Genomic DNA, 20,209 nt, shown 5'->3' with positions numbered 1-20,209 from the left:
AAAAACCAACATAGTGACCAATGAAAAGCCTTGAGCAGGGCTATGGTGGCGACGGAATCGATAAAAGCATGTTTATTTTAAAATGTTAAACAATGTGGTACGCTCGCACCTACTCATAGTCACTGAACCCAAGGAACAACTCTTCCAAATCAATGTATTATAGGTCAATTCATTCGTCCCTGACACTCACGTGACTTGAACAGACCACAGGCTCTCGGATGCTTGCAAGTCGGTGTAAGCAAGTGCCTGTTCCTGCGGCCATCCAACACTGATCCCACTCTCTTTGAAGGATCATGCAACCATCTCTTCTGACACAACAGCCCAAAACATCGATACAAAAGTTCAGCATGTCTTCCCACGAAAGCTTGTAAAGGTCCTCTTTGGGAGTCTTCTCTCTCTTCCCCATGATTGATGGATTGTAGGGTTTAACGCACCGATGCAGCGCAGGCGATGAGGCGTGCCGTAGTGGAGGGCTCTGGATTAGTTTTGACCACCTGGTGATATTTAAACATGCCCCGAAACCTCCAACACACAGGCATTTTCGCTTTTCGCCTCCATCAGAAAAGCGGCCACCGCGGCCGGGAATCGAACCCGTGACCTCGTGCTCAGCAGCACAATGCTTAGCCACTGAGCCACCGCAACAGGTACCCTCCCTCATGAATTACACCTATGGCATGCAGGAGGAGGAGGCTTGAATGGCTTATTATACTAGACGTCTGCAAGCTGCACAATTTCCGTGCACACTTCTGAAATGTGCTGCATCTACAGCGGCTTTCATTTTGTGGATGAGGACTTGGTTGATGACGAGTAACCAGTGATTGTGGTCCGTGTTGGGGCCCCAAGTGCAGCTGATCCACTCCAGGCATTTTTCAGTTGCCATCGAGCCATCAAGCAAAGACAAAGTGCACAAGAATTAATAATGACCATGAACAGCATTTTGGGGAGCACGCTTCACTTATTGCGGCTAGGTTGCGGGTGTTACTTTGTAAGTGGTAAATCGTAAGCGGGTGTTACGTCGTGCTACATTCAATTACCCTTGCGACCGTCATGCTCCTTTATTGTAACATGATGCGACAGCAGGTTACGTTGAAGGAGAAGAACATGTTCAAAGCCGTTACTTACTTGGAATTCACAAGTTAATGAATACCCGCCACGGTGGCTCAGTGGCTAAGGCGTTGCGCTGCTGAGCACGAGGTCGCGGGTTCGATTCCCGGCCGCGGCGGCCGCTTTTCTGATGGAGGCGAAAAGCAAAAACGCCCGTGTGTACGAGATTTCGGCGCACGTTAAAGATCCCCAGGTGGTCAAAATTAATCCGGAGCCCTCCACTACGGCGCGCCTCATCGCCTGCGTTGCGTCGGCGCGTTAAAACCCCACAATAAACAAGTTAATGAATGGCCATGTTGAAATTGTTTCTGTAGGATCTTTGAAGATGATAAATGCCGGAAGTTTATCCCCAGATGCTTGAGCCGCATAGGCTACAGTGAAATCGCAATCGGCAAAGCCGGTGTTGGTGATCCTGCTCTACTTCGCGATGTTAGTACGAGTCGCTGGACTGTCCATTCTTACCATTGTCTGGTCCGTGTTACAGAAGTAGCCTCTGTTTTCGAGGTGAGTCCTCAAAGTGGCAATTACCAAGCGAAAGAAATGAACAGCTTCCTAGCAGCTAGCAGGGTTCCTCTGACTCCCTTTGGTGGACACGTGCATTGTCACTTCTGCCACCTGTTGATATACATGCTTGAGGCCTTGATGTGGCCGAGTTTCAGGTCTCCAGCAATTGTCAGCACTTCCTCTTTGTTTGTTATGTTCTGGTTAACGTACGTACACACTAGCAGTTAGTTGCTGTACCAGTGTGCCGTCAGCCGGTGAAGGCCACAGTGAAGGCCACACCAACTCGCCGTTGCATTGGTCACGTGATTAACCCATCCTGCGTGCGTGTTCTCGAGCGAAATCGCCAGCCCATAAAGTGCAGAGTTGAGGGGCTCGCCTTGTTGTCATAGCTCGCTCGCTGGACCAAAGTAGAGCCCCCCACGGCGTTCCGTCGTAGCAGCTGTCGTTGCGGCGTATCCTAGAGGCTTCGAAAGCCGAGCGGTTTATGTAGCCATAAGCGTTCGAAACTCGTGAGCCACTGGCACTTGTCATACATCTCGCCGTTGTTTAGTGCAAAGAGAACTGTAGGTACATTTGAGGCAAAATATGTGTAATTAACTGACAGCGCCTGCGTTCATTTAGTTAGGAAAGCTAGTTGGGTTGGTTTTTGCAATAGTAAGCGAAAAAAAGTGGCAGTGCAACGCCAGCACTTGCGGGAAGGAAAGCAAGCACAAAAAGAACAGAACTCCCGCTGGCGCAGTTTCAAGCAGGGTGTGCGCGAGCACTGCGAAGGTGGGAAATTGGAATTGCTTTGGGTGGTAGCAGTGAGCGATAATGTCGCTACAGCCCGTTATGGCGAATCACTTTCTCTGCACTTCCATCAGCTTTCACGTTGAGTGGAACGGCTTTTCGAACAAGTAGCTCTCAAGAGAACCATATCGAAACGCATTCTCACTGAGATGGAGCGTGCACGCAGAAGCGGCAGTGGGGACGTGGAGGTTGGCATGACACGTCACCAGCGCATTATCAAACCCACCACCACTTATTGGCCTTCGTGCTCTGCCGCAGAAAAAAGGAACCATGCCCAACAAAAACAGGTTTTCAGCATATGCCAACATCAGCAAACGGGGCGCGGCACGGTGCCACTATTGTGCATGTGTGTTAACTGATGGCGTGACAAGCGTCTAGTTTGAAGGTAATCAAAGAGGGCGTTATCCAACTCTTCACTGAAGACGGGCCCGCCATCTACGAGTTTATGCTTCATCTGCTGCTTCACACTTTGTTTTCTGGTGCCATACTTTGAATCTCACTCATGGATTCTTTCTCTATCTTGAAATTCTCACAGGCGCATTTCATATTTTTCCGCGCCGAGCTATTCCACTTGACAGATTCAATCTTTCTGGTGGCGGTACATCACGCAGCTAGTTGATTGCTCAACGAGTGTGGGATCAGCGGCTGGGTGCACACTTTATAAAGATGTGTCTCACGAAAGCCCTGCGACCTCTCGGTTTTCCTTCATGGACTGTCCATTGTTCTCTTTGTGTTATCTTCACCCCACGGGTGTTCCCCTTCCACCGCAAAGAAGCAAATATCCTTGTCATAGCATCTTCTATCAGTCTCGTAGCAGGTGGAGGGGGGTGAGCATTTCGGCTGATGCCGGGGCTTTGGAGGAGATGAATGTGTAACATACGATTTTTTTTTCCCCCGAAGTGAGCCAGATTCAGAAACCAAAACTGAGTTGGATAAAACTGCAGTGACAAGAAAAATTCAGCAACTTACCCCTAAAAAAGGTTGAAAGAAAATAGTTGAGATCACTACCTGGAAACATGTACGCAGATCGTGGTTCGTATCGAAAATGAACCAGCAGACCAAAATGAGCCAAATGCATTTGCCCAATGGGAGTTTGGTTTTGGCTTGACTGTTCGGACTGTTTCGTGGGTGTTTTCAGAATTTTTTTTCTGCTTTTCGCAGCTGGCTTATTATGATATGAATTCAGACGGCAATTAGGAGATGGGCGAAAGATCTGTCCTCAAACGAAATGAACGGAAGAATTGATGAAAGGAAACTGAGAGATGTGAAACAATGATTTCATTTCGTCTCTCCCGTCCCTACGAATACCTCTATTTACATTTATTTTGTTTACTCCCATATTTACCATTTTAGTACTTACCTAAATAGCCGCCACTTATGAACCTTGGCAAATCTCACTGCCCCCCCCCCCCTCCCCCCCACCCACTGATACTACAAACCACTTCACTAAGGTGAAGAAGAAGACATGAGCAGCTGTCTTTTGAAGCGTTTTGGAAATTTAAGGCAAAGCAATGAAAAGCTTGCTTACTTCGTGAGTACCTTCAGGCATGCCCAAGTAAACTATCCTAGGGAGGAATTTGAAAACAGCTGCTAATGGTGCCATGAGGACTCACCTGCTCTCCATGTATAGTTCTACGGCTATTCAAGCCCTGCTGCATATTTTTAATGCTTTTTGTACCAAAACTCAATTGCACCGTGCTTCAAAGGGAATTTAAATAAAGTTTTCATAATAATGTCACATCAACTTGACTGCTTCAATTCAATATGAGCCGAATCCATACTTATCACCCTAATATTGCCCAAATTAATGGCATAATTTTTAATTTTTGTGGCCGTAAACTTCTCCTAGCTATCGTATAAAATATATCATATAATAGCTTTGACAGCATTGCATTTAGGTCCGGTAACAAACTTCCGCTTGTTTCTCAAACTCGCATTAGGTGGATCTGCCTCGTTCCGAAAAAAAAAAAAAAATGTCTGATATAATTTTGAGGATTCTGATGTCTTAGAAATATTTTTATTGGTGCTTGTGGGAAACAGGGAGCTTTTGCGGTGTTTTATGGTAAATACAAAGCATAATACCCCCAATAAACAAAAATTTGTTGAGGCATAAACTTTATCACACTGGTGTACTTTTACACAAGCTTTTGGACTGCTTATTGCGGCGTCTTCCAGAAAACAGTTTCATACACCTGGAATTTCGAACATAACTTTCATGTGAAATTGTTCCTAATAGGCAAACGAAAAAGCTCGTCAGATTGATAGGCGTGAATTCACTTCCCTTTTAGCTGTGCACCCCATTTTTTAGTTTAGAACATACATATTTGGCTGTGATAAAGTTTCGAGCACTAGCCGTCAGTTCCACTCACGTTGCCCGTCGTTTGTCGTTGCAAGTGCTACTACATGAAAATGCCCACTCTACCACTGGCCAGGTCAGTTTGTTCCTTTTTTTGCAGGAAATGTGGTGGCTATATATTTGCAAGCACGCTTTCTGATGCAGTGAGACAGGTTCGCATAAGCTGTGTTAGCTTGAAAAGAGGACCCGATAATAGAGGTAAGAGTGGAAAAGCTTTAGTATAAATTGATGTGCAAAAAAAAGAGAGAGAGGAATTCATTAGACCTCAAAGGCCCCAGTCAGGGTGTTACATGAGGGATGGGCATAATTAGCAACAGATCAACAGTTCAACAATAGTCTTGAATTGATGTGGGTACCCGCCGCAGTGGCTCAGTTGCTAAGGCGTTGCGCTGCTGAGCACGAGGTCGCGGGTTCGATTCCCGGCCGCGGCGGCCGCTATTCTGATGGAGGTGAAAAGCAAAAACGCCCGTGTGTACGAGATTTTGGCGCACTTTAAAGATCCCCAGGTGGTTAAAATTAATCCGGAGCCCTCCACTACGGCGTGCCTCATCACCTGCGTTGTGTCGGTGCGTTAAACCCTAGAATCAATCAATCAATCAATTGATGTAAGCCAGAGTGGTGCACGGCAAATCCAGGCAAGTTATTACAGTCCTTTGCAGTTGCAACAAAAAAAGAGCGAAGATGAGCAGTAGTTTGTGCTGGCGGTGGATAAACGGCTCGGTGATGGTTTGTACGGCTGGACATTCGATGAACAAGCAAGATAGCTGGAACGTTAAAAGGAACGTGGTAAAATTTGTGAAAAAGACAGAGTCTAGATATATGACGTGATTCTAGATTGTTGAGGTAGCCACGAGCTTTAGGTTCAGAAATGCTGGAATGATAAGAGTACTCGGAGTAGATGAACCGGGCTTCGCAACTTTGCGCAGATTCGAGTAAGTTAAATAGATGAGATTGATGAGGGTCCCAAACCGAGATTGCGTACTCTAATTTAGCGTGAACGAATGTGGTATAAGCTAACAACTTCACTGACGAAGGAGCAAGTTTCAAATTTCTACTAAGTAAACCCAGCAAGCGATTAGCAGAGGATGTTATGTTGTTCACATGAGTTGACCAGGTGAGGCTGCTTGAGAATATTACGTCAAGGTATTTCTAAGATTCTGCAGTCAAAATTACGGAGCCGGAAATGGTGTAAGTCGCTTGCTGATAATGTTGCCAACAGTGGAAAGATATTAACAATGTTTTATTTGCGTTTAAAAGCATTAGCCAATCGTTACACCAGGATTCAAAGAGATTAAGGTCATCTTAAAGTATTACCATATCAGTGGTGTTATTTATTTATTTGTATTTTATTTAGTTTATTTATTTTATTTTTATTTTTATGTGTATGACGCAAATGGTCGCTTGTATAACGCAACTTGCGAATCATCCGTTCATAAGAACTGAGATGACCCCATGTTGGGTTTTCATCGAGATTCAGTGTTTATTTTAGCACTGTGTGAGCTAATTTGATCTTGATTTTTTCAAACGGGTGTTTGGAGCTTGTCAGAGCATGTGAAGTTGCTGAAAGCAAAGCAGAAAGGCTGTTTCAAATTATACATGGAATGGTGCCTTGAAGGAGCACTGACACCAAATTCAGAATCCTAAAAGATGATGCAGTTCGCTTCAATAGGTTGTGAAGATGCCGTGCAGCAATTTTTGTAAGCAGTTGCATTCGGAAACGCATCGAAGAATAATTTTAATTTGCCTGAACGCGAGTTACCTCAGATTGCCAGCGCCAGCGGAATCGCCATCAGCGTGACAAAAGACGATCCACACCCTGGGAACCCGCCGGTTCTGGGTTTAACCAGAACCGGCTTGTTTATTCAGGGAACCAGCCGGTTCTGAGTTCTGGGCATCAGAGGTGTAGACCAATTCAAAATAAATAAAATGCCTTGTGCCCATTTTATTTATTTTGCATTGGTTTAAACCTGCAGTAGCTTTGTTGGTGTGGGTTTTGTCCTCGAAATATTTTTTTTGTAATGTGTAGATTAGAGGACAGGAATTACATGGGATTAAAATGGGTGACATCAGGTAGCCCTTTCCGAAATCGGGAACACTGTCCTCAGTGCTGTCGTTGGTGGTCCCATTTCGTTAGCCCGGGTCTCTCAACGGCATCGTCAACTTTGGCTAAGTGGCAAAAAATTAATGCTATGTTTTGAGAAAAAACAGTGTAAGGTTGACATCATGAGCAGAAACGAACTCAAATGTATCCCAATTAAAAATTAAACCCAGTAAATAACATCTGATTACATGAATTTGCAAATTACTTTTCAAATTTCCCGCATCCCGATTGCCGCCGCAAGCTCGGGTGGGCCAATGCAGGCCACATGAGACTGCCCCAGACAATGCGGAAAGCACGTGTGACAGCACGGGTTTTTGATTGACGTTACAGCTTGCAGTTTTGCGGACAGAACAGTGTGACATAATATCTTTCAGAATTTCCCAGAACTGCCATCTGTGCTGCCGGTGATCGAAACCAAAACTAGTTGAAAAAAATGAATTGGTAACTATTTTTATGCCGACTGCTGACCAATTTTTTCTCGCTTTTCATTATTACTAGGCGCAAAGGTATTGTTTACAGCATAAAAATGAAAAAGCTAAAATTTGGCGTCAGCACTCCTTTAACAGTGGCACGATCAGATTGCTTCACAAGAAGAAGGCATATGATTAAAGTTACGTTCCTTCATTGGCAACGTGTGATGTGTATTAAACAACTGCCTGTAGACAAGCTTTTTGTGTGCTATGCATTCGGGATTGTGATGTTGCCGTAGTATGTAGGGACAATAATGGTATAATTTTGGGTCATAGCTGTACCGTACGGTGCCATATCTGCGTCCAGGTTGGTCTCATAAAACTCTTTTGAATTTGCAAAAAAAAAAAAAAATTGAAAAAAAAAGAAATTTCAAACTTGTTCCAGTTTCTGTTTTTCAAGTAATGTAAAATGCAACTCAATGTGATGAGCTATGTGTTGGGCATACCTGGGAATGGGATGAGGAGCATTAGCATAGCCAAAAATATTTTTCAGGGTGTGTTATAGACCGCCAGCAATAAAAAAAAAATCCCTAAAACGAAAAATAGCCTGCACACAAACATCATGTCACTTTCATTTTTATATCCAATTTTCTTATTTTTTTTTACATATTAATATACCACCTTGGTGTGTGAATAATGAAAAAAAAAAAAAATTGAAGGACGCTCACACTAACGCGTAAGACTTGAATGTAGTGAAGCTGTACACGACCGCCACGACTATCACAAAGGTTTAAGTCCACGATTGAAGCCGACATGCTTCTTCTTTGCTGCCGCGGCGACCTTTACTTCCGTCGTTGTTCCTATCACTGTGAGCTTCCTTCATTTTTTTAGAAGTTGTAATCATTGGACATCACCTTGGAGGGGAGTACGTTATGACGTGTCCTTTCTCGTTGCGAGCAAGTGTTCCCACGATTAGTGCGAACGCTGGAGCCTTTCTCATTCTGGGCAAGCATTGCCATGATTACGGGAAACGCTGGAGCTTTTTTTGGCCAATCTTGGCCAATACCCCCTAGTAGGTATGCTTGGCTTGACAAATTTGCGCAGGGAACGGTGGGCGGCCGTCGCGAGGCACGCACACACGAGCGTTAGGCGTTTTCTTGGTTTTGTTAACTGCCATGCGGTCACCACGACGGCTGCGCTCGCGTGCACATGCTCGGCAATTTCTTGGTATCTTTAACCGCGGACACGAAAAATTGTGATTTGCTAAACATCTTCGCTGTTAGAAGGCCAAAATGCAGAGGGTATTGAGGGAGGAATGCACCGCGCAGTAAATTTTGGGGAGGTGTTCTGACACCGAAGCCCCCCTGGCTACACCCCTGGTGAGGAGGGTAATGAAGAGGGGACGGAACGGCTCTTAAAAAAAAGCTCAGCGCACTCTGAAGCAACAAATGTACCCTTCCCTACGCCCTTTTTCCTGGTGTTGCGCGTTGAATTACACCGAATGTAGATTGTTCCATTTGCGATGCGTGACTGCGCCCGCTGTGAAACTGTCACCCGTGGTACTTGTCCAAGCTCTCGTCTTTTTTTCTGCCCGCAGACCAGAAGTACTGTGACATTGAGGTGAACTTCATAGTGCTGAAGAAGCTGGACCAGGTCCGATCGGAAGGCCCCCGCCTGCTGATGTGCTTCATCTTTGCCAAGTTCCACCGCGACTACACGGTGGGGCGGCTTCCCGACTGGACCATCACGGACCTGTCCCTGCAGAAAGCCTCGTCTGTCGACTGAGGCAGTCGGGTGGCTGTGCGTTGCCTTACCAAGGTGTCAGCCATTTGTGCAGTTAAACCTGGATGTAACAACGTTGATAAAAATTCGCAATTTTTCGTTACGTGCAAATTTTCGTCACACGGAGGTTGCGAGTTGAAACTCCCGTAAATGAAGCAAAAACTAAATCAAAATGCTAAACTTCAGGGATAGTGAACTGTTCCTTTAAGAATTTATTTTACAGTGAAAAAATGCCTGCTTTGCGCCTCCTGCTTTCCCATGAAGTTAGTACGTGGGACTCCAAAGACTCAAGATCACTTACCCCTGTATTCGCAAGCAGAACTTAAGTATCAATTCTGCCTTTTGACACTCTTCGCTGCCTTAACCAGTTTCAAGAAACAAACGTATGCTGAAAGGGCGCCTTTACGCGAACTTGATGCTCTTTGCCGTACTGAAACTTTTTGACAGGGTGCTAGCTGGGATACTGTACCGGACGACAACGTTGATCCTTCTTGCCAGCGGAGACGGCACCTGAAATTGCGAGCTTGTCTTCAAAAGACAAAACTTTTCGTTTTCTGGCAGCAGAACACATCACCGACAAACCGACACCTCAGGAAGAAGTGGAGATGCGCGACTACTAAACCGACACCACGCTCACACAGAAAAGGCACGGTAGTTTGCGGTGCAGGCAAAGTTCACGAAAGTAGTGCATATCTGCAGCCGATCTTTCAGAAAAAGTGCAAAAAACAATGGCTCATCAGCGTAGAAAATTTGTTTCATCAAGGTTAACCGTTGCCATGCCTCCGTTACATAGAGGTTTCGAACGCGTCGGCTTCAATGGGGCTGGCAACGGGGAATTGAAAAACTTTGTTAAATCCAGGATTTCGTTACATAGAAATTCGTTACATCCAGGTTTATCTGTATTGCAAATATGGGGAAGTTTGCTACGACTAGATGTGAAGAGGGGAGGAAAAGGGTTTTGTTAGAGCCACTTCCTATGGGGAGAAGCCAGGTGCTAGCTGATGGGAGATGTGTGGTGTGTTAGTAGGGACACATTTTTTAATCATATTACAGGGTGAGATGCTTGTTTGGTTCCAAGTGAGAAATTTTCCATACACCACAGTGCATCCTCAACATCGTCATGAGTAGAGACTGGATTTTAGGCAAATGCCTATTTTGTTCCTTGCACTCCTATCGCGCCACTTTGATATATGAGCATGAACTATATGTTAAGGAGGGCTTTTATGGTGTTTTCATAGTGCCTATAAATGTCTATTTTGGCATCTGTCCTTAAATGCCTATAAACGGCTATGAGTGTTTATTTTCAAAATTGGCGCACTATTTGGCCTCAAATTTCGCTTTCGACTGCAGTTTGAGATGGTTATTTATTTTACTGGGCAATATTGACTGTTCTGAACTCCATAGAATTCAACCTAGTCCTCTAGTTCTACTGACTCCCACAAAACAGCTAAAAGCAATGGAATAGAACGGTCTTTTTCAGTGACTAAATGCACAATTTTGAATTAAAAAATCTGGAGATGGCGGTGGTTTGATTGACTGATTGATTGCTTGGTTGTAGGGTTTAACGCGCCGACGCAACGCAGGCGATGAGGCGCGCCGTATTGGAGGGCTCTGGATTAATTTTGACCACCTGGGGATCTTTAAAGGAGCCATGAAGACAAAATACAAGTTGGGTTTATTAGAAAGGCGGCTTGGTCCCGATAACAATGATGCCAATATCATCGCAATCTTCGAACAAATAACTGAGATATTAAAGAAAACGTGTGAAGCAGTCGCGACTCCCTAGCCAATTTCCCGCAACTTTTCTATGACGTCACGGAACCTTGTTTGTGCGATTGGTGGCCGCCTAACTGACCTGTCGCGACGACACATGACTGGGCGTCTGTATTGGGACCTCTAGTTCCATTTGACCGCATCACTTGAATGCTAACGTGCAGTTAACGCACTGAAAATTATGTTTTATTGTTGACCCGTATGACGTCATTCTTGCTCATAACACGTCACTGTGGCGCAAAATTTGAAATTTTTAAATAATTCTTGCTTTTTTTTTGTTAAAAAAACATCTTTTGTGGCTGTAATGGAGCTGAGTGAGATACTGAATCCCAGTTCTTTCAAATTGCACGAAGTTGTATTTTCTCTTCATGGCTCCTTTAACGTGCACTGAAATCTCGAACACACGGGCATTTTTGCTTTTCGCCTGCATCAGAAAAGCGGCCGCCGTAGCCGGGAATCGAATTCGTGACATCGTGCTCAGCAGCGCATGCGGCAGTTTGCTATTGTTTCCACTACATTCACAGTGATTCCTAGACTGCGCTCCCCATGCTGTCCAAACAGATTTCTGCAAACTTGTGCAGTCGCATCCTCGTTTCTAGAAGCGTACTCCAATCTAATTCTATTTTCAGTGCAACGGTTCAGCTTTCAACAAGCCTTTGTGAGCAGATCACTCCTGTGTAAAAGCCAATGGCGAAACATCGCTGCACCGCTTCCTTTCCTTACGCCTCAAAATTCACACTGCAGACGGATTCTAAAATAGGCTTTTCCATCAACCATCTGTTTAGAAATGCTCTTCAGGTGTGTGGGAGTGTATTTGGTAGTTAGTGTTGGGACGTCTTGCCTGAACAATTTGAATAATGTCATCGTATATGAGTAAAGGGCCAGAGTTCTGCCAAATGAAGTCAGAACATGTTAATTTCTTAATAAATCGTCGTCCGTCATGCATTTATTATTTGTGCCTGTTGTGTTGTGGCGTCTTGGTGCCATCATAACTGGGGAATTCATCGTATGTATTAGTGAACGTTAACACAGGTACAGTGCTAGAGAAGAGACGAAACACACGTTAGAACTTCAACTCAACTGATGCCACAGAAACACGGAAAATGCCTATACAGTTGAACCTCGTTATAAGAGACACTGATGTAAGAGACAAATGGTTATAAGAGACACTATTCACCCACATGGTTGGCTGCCCTATCTTTCCCATTAAATCGACCTCTTTTATAACAGACATTGGATGTAGAAGATTGGTTATAAGGGACAAGTCATCCTTGAAGTTTAATCAATAATCTCGCTTGTAACAGACATTTTAACTTCAGATGCAGTGCCACCAGTCTCTAATTGCAGTTGCTTCCATTGTGGAAACACAGGCGGACGACAGACACCTGCAGTCGCTATTTATGATAATTTCAGCAAACACAAAGTGGTTCAGTCAGCTATGAAATGACGATGAGAAGCCCTGCCAATGGAAATGCAACTGACAATAGGGGTTGAAGCTTACTGCCATCCATTGGATGGAGCGCGATCGCACATGCGGGCTCTCTCACTCGCGTAGCTCCCAATCAAGAAGCACTGCAGATGTTGAGTCCTGCAAGCGTAATGAATAGCCTGAGCACACAGTGGAAGAAGCTGTGCGCTCTGCCTATTCATCAGGCTTGGCAACTCAACATCTACGATTCATCTTCCACAAACAAAGGAAAGTAAAAAAAAGCTTGTAGAATCGGTTGTAAAAAAACAGTGTACATACAGTCATGAAGCAAACAAAGTTTCATAAATTCTGGGGCCAAACATTAATTAGAATGAATCTTTTGCAACATGCTGTAGCGTTCTTTTAAGCTTATTTTAGTCATACGGTGTCCACATTGAACTAGGGTCTGATTAGTAAGTGAAAACATGGTCCCCTGCTTATAAGAGACATCTCGTATAAGAGACAGAAACTGCTCCCCGGTACGTGTCTCTTATAAAGGGGTTCAACTGTATGTACATGAAACATGAAAAGGTAATCATACAAACGCAGTGAAAAACAAACAAAAAATTAAAGCCATTTCACTCAATGTGAAATCTGTTGGAAATGCAGAGCAGTGATTCGCCATAATGGGCTGTAGTGCCGTTATCCGCTCACTGCTAACACTCACTGCTACCACCCAATGCATTTCAAATTTCCCGCCTTCACAGTGCTCGCACGTCCCCTGCCTGAAACTGCGCCAGCGGAAGTTCTGTTCTCTTTGTGCTTGCTTTTCCTCCCACACGTGCCGGCGTTGCACTGCCACTTTTTTTCGCTTACTGTCGTAAAAACCAACCCAACAACCGCTCCTAAGTAAATGAACAGGGGCTGTGCCGGTTAATTACATATATTTTGCCTCAAATATACCTGCATTTTGCTTTGTGCTAAACAACATGGAGGTGTATGACAAGTGCTAGTGGTTCACAAGTTTCGAACACTTATGACTATATAAACCGCTTAGCTTTCAAAGCCTCTGGGTAACGTCGCGACGGCAGAACGCCATGTGGCTCTTCCTGGGTCCAGCGAGCAAGCTACGATGACAAGGCGAGCCCCTAAGGGGCTCTGCACTTAACAGTACCGAAAAAGTCACACTTGCTCATATCACAGGGCTGAAGTTTTAATCCACCACATGTTTATGGCAATCACCTGTCACGCACGTAAAAAACAAGCACCCGCACTCCAAAAGGTTGATTCCCTTTGCGAACAGCACCAAGGACGGTGAACTGACACACCTTTCCCCCCAATTTACGATGTTGGAGGAAATGTTGATTTGGCTGCCTCTTTTTAGCGCCTAAAATGCTTTTTTTAATGCCTAAAAATCTGTCCCCTAGTCACAAGTAGAAAGTAGAGTAAAGAGGACACACTATTGTTACTCTTGGAACAAAATTGGTACGTCTTTTCATATAAAAAATGTGCAATCGTACTATATTTACTCATGCATATGCCACACTTATTTTTTAAATTTCGCTCAGGCGTGGATTACGCATGAGTCAGGCATGTGGCTTTACGTTAAGACATTGTAGTGCCACTGGGACTACTGTGCAGAATAATGCAAGAACTTGGAACAGATAATGAGCACTTTATTTAGTTCATTGCTGCTTCTGCACTCATCACTGTCGGACGACCACACCTCATTGGCGTGCTCTCAAAGCTGACCAACCTGTGTGCCTTAACTAGGACATTCTTTATGATGGTTCCTATTGACAATGAACACCACATGTTCAGGATCTGAATGTGCACTTGCTGAAGTGATCTTTCCTTCAATCTCCCTTTCAGCTTTTTTTTTTTTTGTTCTGTTTTTTGTTTTGTTTTGTTTGTTTTGCATAGCTGCCTGTGGCCATCAACACGGAGTAGCGCTGCCAAAACTCTCGTAAGCTGTCCAATAATTTTCAAGCTATCTTGAATCATGGCGAAGTGAGTTTGAAACTCTGCCAGCTGGACCTTCACTCAGTCTGTTAGTTGTTCTCTAGAGCCATTGAGGGCAAAAGACTTTTATATTTATATAAAAGACCTTTATGTTATAATCAGCTTCTTGGTCAGTTCTGCCACACTATTATCAGCCAGTCCACAATCAACTGGTCAGCATACATCTGTTTTCTTGACACTGGACAGCAGTACCCTGTGGGAACATCCCTTCTGGCAGAGTCTTTCCTTTAAGTAGGATGCAGGCTGGAAGATTCGTTTCATGGATGGCGATGCAAAGCATCGCTGCACATCTTTGCTGTTTTGCACCAGTCGCGCGCACGAAGACACTTTTTGCAACTTTGTCTGTGACCACACAATTTTCTGGTGTATCAAACCAGGAGGGATCTGGTCCATAGAGTTTCATACTAATATATACTAGAGGGAAATCTGGCGCTGCATTCGCGGGCTGCCGTGGGCGACGCCATTGCAGCTAGCGACGTATAAAGCTTTAAATAATCCCTGACAAATAGATCTTTCTGGAGCTTTAATTTTACAATAATAAAACAAATTCGATTAATCTTCTGCAGTAATATTGTTGCTTTTTGCACCCACAGGCAACTTTTCAGCCTGCTCATGAGCTATGCCAAAGACAAGTGGAACGTGCCTGCCCGGTACTTGACGGAACGCTAGCTGAAGCGCGGCGCCCCTAGACAGTGGCGCCAGATTTCCCTCTTGTGTTTATTAGTATGAAACTCTATGGTCTGGTCGCCATTTCTGATCTGCGAAGGATTGTACGCATGCTCCGTTTGAAGCACGTTATCAAGGCGATGGAATTTTATTATTTGGTCCTGGCACTCAGCTGGCAGCTTTTGGTACATTGTTCGATGGCGAGCGGAGGGTTGGTGCCGGTTTCTAAAACACTGAAGCTATTCTCGACTTACCTGAAAGTTGCCAGGCAAAACGAACGTTCGTGTGCCGAGTGATGGCAACTGCTTTTACCAGGATAATTTGCGTCAACACCGTTTTGCCATCACTCCTAATAATGCTGATGTAGGCGAAAAGTTTTTGAAGTTTTAGAAGATAGCATTTTCACAGAAAGCCTTGCAGGTTCTGGTGACCTCAGGGAGGGCTTGCATTTGTAGACGGCAGCACCTCACATGCCTTGCGTCGACGGCTTGTACCCACCCACCCATTACTGTGTTCTTCAGCATGTTTTACAAGCTTGATTCCCAGAGTGTCTATTTATTTATTTTACCTTCGGGGCATACAATACAGCAAGTCGTTAATATGTATCAGAAAAAATAGTGGTCCCAACACAGAACCCTGAGGTACACCTGAGCAAACAGTTACCTCAGGGGAGTCAGTTTGTTTAACAGTGTCGGGCAATCTGTTTGCTATTGCTTGCGTTTGTTTGTTCCTGAAAGCACGCAGCCTGCTTCACTACGCGACGCATGCAGCACAACAGACCTTAAGCCATGCCCCTGATAAAAATGAAATCACACTGGCAATCCCAAAAAGAATGAGACAAAAGCAGCAAGTGTCATGGTGCACGACGACTATGATGATGATAATGTGCAGGAAATGGAAGAAACCGTGTAGTGCCCTTCAGGAACTAGACTGTTTTTCATTGGGTGGGCTAAGGTAAGCCCACTTGGCAGCTTACAAGTGCCTTTAAGGTCTCCCTTATGATATGAGTGTTGATTATTATGTTTTTTTAAATAATGCGTGGAGTTGTGGACTGAACGAACATCAGGGTTCGACGAGGTGCAAATCCGTGCTAGTGATACAAGACCTAACGCATGTAAGGGCACATTGCGCAAGCATTACCTTACGTGACGATCGTTCCATGTGACTACCTGCTTTGTATCAATGGGTTTATTATATTGAGTGTGGCGTCCACAATATGACGTAGGCTAAAAGAATGAGATTCTTTTTTAGTTGTTCTTGTCCAAAGTCCAATAAAAAATTGACCACCCTCTGTTGAAACGACGATGGAGCGATACAAAGCTACCAACCCAGAAGCGAGCACTAGTTTCATATTGTGATTGTTTACAACATTGCGATTGCGTTCTCTGGTGTTTTACTGATACAGGCGTTTCACGGCTTTCCCTAGCGTTGAACCATCGTCTTTGTTAAATGGACTAATGCATTTTCTGATTTTGCACGACCGTGCACCCCTCTCCAAATACAAACTGCTTTGACCGTCAAACCTCAAACCGGGGTCTCGTGATCTTCTGGTACCCAAGCACGGTGACACTGAAGAGGTTGTAGTTGTCCGCAATGCCTGCTGACAGCCTTTGACAGAAGGCACGTTATCCGAGGTCTGGTCCTTCAACTTCATTCTGCACCCTGCTGATGTTTCTGCTGGTGTTGATGACGTCTGCCTGGAGCTCACTCAGCAAACACAGAAGAGTTACTCCTGGCTCCTTCCACCTGAATTTGCACTTCTTGTAGGCTCACTTTAAGAGCCAGGCCCTCCATTCGTGCCAGTAATACAAGGGGGCATCCCACAAAGCTCTCAAGACAAAAGTTTTGAGTGTGCAAATCGATCCTGAAATAGTGGCCAGAGCCAAATACGGCGCTTTGTCCAGTTCACATAGGATTTCCCAGAGCAGGTGTAAGGATTCCAAGCGATGCCAGGTGTTCTAAAATCTTCAGGGGTGTGAAAATGGCAAATAGTAACTTTCGAATGGAATATCGAATCGAATTTGGAAAAAAAAAAGCCGAATATCGAATCGAATATCAATTTTTATTTTTACAGGCCTCGATTTTTCATAGGTTTTCGTGCAAAAGCAGGAGCTACTTCGCATGTTCTGGAGGCATGACGTTCTTTTTCAACCCAGAGAACGCACTTTTCCACTCGCATCGTCGCATCGGCGGCACTCCAGAAATCCGGAGCAGCACAAAACGCATTTGGGGGGGGAACGACTCACGTTGGCGTTGCTGTACTGCAATTGCAGGCAACGACTATACAGCACCTGGTAACTCGGAAGCGAGCACTTTGTTGGCATGAACAATACGACGCGAAAACATGGCACAACCTCAATCATGTACCACAATGATGTAAATCGGAAGCATATGGGCAGCGTGAAGCCTGAATAATGCGTAGCAGATGGAGAGCTCGCACTAAAGTCAACGCGTGGACAAGCCTGCGCGCACTATCCACTGTGGTTTAAAAAGCAAGTAAACACGCAGTAATCATACACCAACTGCATTAAAAACAGACAGAGCCGCTTCTGATTTGAAATTAACGGAAGTGGTGTCAAAACGGCAGCGGTCTTTACCGGAAGCTGCCCTAACAGGTAAGCATCTGGTCGCAGAATTCACAATGGTGACCAGAGTCGACGGCAACGGCTCGAAAAATAGATCACATCGATGCAATCGCAGATTAGTCCGTGCAGCGGGAAAAAATTTATGGCCTCTGCAAGGTGCGCTCGTCGAAAGCGCGATTCAGATGAAACTTGCCAAGCAGATGGTGCGCCGACCTCTCTCACTTTTGCAAAGCCAGGAAAGGTTACTTCACTCAACTATTCAAAAATTCAAATAGTACATATTCGATTCGTGAATCGAATTATTCGTGGAGGTACTAGTCAATTCGTATTCATATATTCGAGTATCCGCATACTCCTAAAATCCTGTAAACTGCTGCCATGGTTCCCACGCCCATCCTGCAACAACCTGACCCACAAGCATGCGAACTGCACTGGCAGCAGAAATAGCGTCGAATTAAGAATGTAAGCCGGCAACGGCTTGGCGAAGCCTCACCACGTGGTTTTCTTGCTCCTCTCGAGTTCCTGCCTAGAACAGGAGAAGTCTTCACCAATCAGGTCTACGCTGACTCGGCCTACAGTACGGACATCATCTCCAAATGGACAACGCTCAGGCACCCTACTTTCTAGTCCTCAGTGCCCTTACTGTGGCACTAACAACACACCCAACCTTTCCATGCCTCGTCTGGGCATGTTCAGCTTACTCAACTGACCGCGACCAGTTCCCCACAACGCAAGTACGCCCAACGACTTCTGCAGAACACGTCCAGTACGTCAGAGACAACCCCCAAATATTACAACAAATCACAGAATTCGGTCTAAAAACTGGTCTCTATGAAGTAGTATGATGGCAGATCGTCGCCCTCTCCCAGATGATCATCATCTCAGAGTGCCTTCGCCAAGCATGCGTATGATACTCCCATGGGCTTAACCAGACCTAACGTGCTCGAAGTGCAGTGAAGTTTTATAAGAACCATCTCCCCTACCCTTATTCCCACATCCCACAACAGCAGAAAATGGGGAAGTGAGCAAGGTATTTCTTGCTAAGAGCGTGGAGTAAGAACATGACAGGAGGGAAACATAAGATCACAGAGTATGTACATTGCAGGAGGGGAAACGTCGCTTAATTGGGTGGCCAGATAACCTCACAAGTGTTTGGCCTAAGTCAAGCTAGTGGAATCTGTTGTGGGAGAAGAAACGGCACGGCAGCGGACTGAGTCAGCGGACTGACTGAGCGGACTGAGTAGCCACCATCATTTCGTCCATCAGGTGTCGCTACCCTCTCCTTCGCCATCGGAGGTACCAAGCTTTGTAGTCCGCGTCAGTTTTCGTTCGGACATTATCTGGTCGCTCGCCCCCTTTTGCCGCAATGTGGCGTTTCCCCTCCTATATATATTCTTGCTCCATGGCCAAGATGTGATATGCAGTTGCAGATCCTACTGAGGAAGAATCAGTTCCTGAATGCACGGGTAGGGCAGTAGACCCTGGCTAGCCTCATTTTGAGGGGCCAGTCTCAAGAGTTGCGAGAAAATCGGGGTCAAAGGGCGTTGTGCGGGCATCTCAGACGGGGGGAGACACTCAGCAGGATGGGATTGAAGGAATCGTGAGCAGGGCACTAGCAATTAAGGTGTCTAGTGCAGCAGTGTTAATGGAATATGTAGCAGACAACATATTCCATTACATCCACCGTACTTTTTAGGAGACGATCCCATGTTTTTTGGTTAGGCGCATCTAAATTTTTGTTAGAGATTCACTTTTTACACCCAATCTCGTCCCACCCATAGCCTTACACCTGGCCCTATACACTAGTCACCTTGCTTATCTTTTAAGAACTTTGCTCTTCACCAGCCATCTTGTGTCCACCCTTCTACTTCCACTCCGCGTTAGCACGGGGAGCAAGTGGGCTGGTCGGTGCGTGTTTAAAAATTTAAGAAACAGCGCAAGGGACAGGACGTAGAGTAGACGACAAACACGCGGCGCTGACTAACAACCAAGTTTTATTGCTTGCAGGCGGCTTATATACACATTGATTGATTGATTCTAGGGTTTAACGCGCCGACGCAACACCGGCGATGAGGCGCGCCGTAGTGGAGGGCTCCGGATTAATTTTGACCACCTGGGGATCTTTAACGTGCGCCGAAATCTCGTACACACGGGCGTTTTTGCTTTTCGCCTCCATCAGAAAAGCGGCCGCCGCGGCCGGGAATCGAACCCGCGACCACGTGCTCAGCAGCAGAACGCCTTAGCCCCTGAGCCACCACGGCGGGTCGGCTTATATACACATCTACACAGCAATGGAAAGGGAAAAAAAAAGGAAAATACAGATTGCAAGGGAGGAGGAAAATACACAAGTTATTGTCACATGGTCATCGATAAGTAAGGCCCAGTTATACATTTGAAAGATGCGCGATTTCATTTTCATACAGAAGCACGGAAGGTTTGCTTACACATTTATCGCCCCTCTGACATACTTGATGAGTGTCGTATTATTCGAAGATATGCAAACAAACGTACGCGCGTGAAATTTTTGAAGCCTTTTGCATTAGTCAGAGGGGCGATAAATGTGTAAGCAAACCTTCCGTGCTTCTGTATGAAAATGAAATCGCGTATCTTTCAAATGTATAACTGGGACTTGCGTATCGATGAGAATGTGACAATAACTTGTGTATTTTCCTCCTCCCTTGCTATCTGTATTTTCCTTTTTACCTTTCC

The 20,209-nt window shown here is 45.2% G+C and overlaps 2 protein-coding genes across 6 annotated transcripts in view; both read left to right on the top strand.

The window, feature by feature from the left end:
- The window catches only part of LOC144163236 (uncharacterized), a 292,766-nt gene extending 282,191 nt beyond the window's left edge, over nt 1-10,575 (top strand). For all 3 annotated transcript variants that reach the window (XM_077694103.1, XM_077694102.1, XM_077694104.1), the window contains exon 4: nt 8,862-10,575. In XM_077694103.1, coding sequence (XP_077550229.1) covers nt 8,862-9,049 — 188 coding nt within the window. In that variant the 3' untranslated portion in view covers nt 9,050-10,575. The remainder of the gene's footprint in view (nt 1-8,861) is intronic.
- The window catches only part of LOC144163234 (membrane metallo-endopeptidase-like 1), a 39,462-nt gene continuing 28,214 nt past the window's right edge, over nt 8,962-20,209 (top strand). For 2 of the 3 annotated variants that reach the window (XM_077694099.1, XM_077694101.1), the window contains exon 1: nt 8,962-9,082. The gene's annotated coding sequence lies outside the window, so the exon portion shown is untranslated. The remainder of the gene's footprint in view (nt 9,083-20,209) is intronic. The other variant, XM_077694100.1, reaches the window with a different exon arrangement.

The sequence above is a fragment of the Haemaphysalis longicornis genome, unplaced genomic scaffold (assembly GCF_048455015.1).
Source record: "Haemaphysalis longicornis isolate Haplotype H1 unplaced genomic scaffold, Haemaphysalis longicornis Haplotype H1 scaffold_12, whole genome shotgun sequence".
Taxonomy (NCBI): domain Eukaryota; kingdom Metazoa; phylum Arthropoda; class Arachnida; order Ixodida; family Ixodidae; genus Haemaphysalis; species Haemaphysalis longicornis.
Note: the sequence above shows the minus strand (reverse complement) of the source record. Positions and strands in the feature narration are given on the sequence as shown.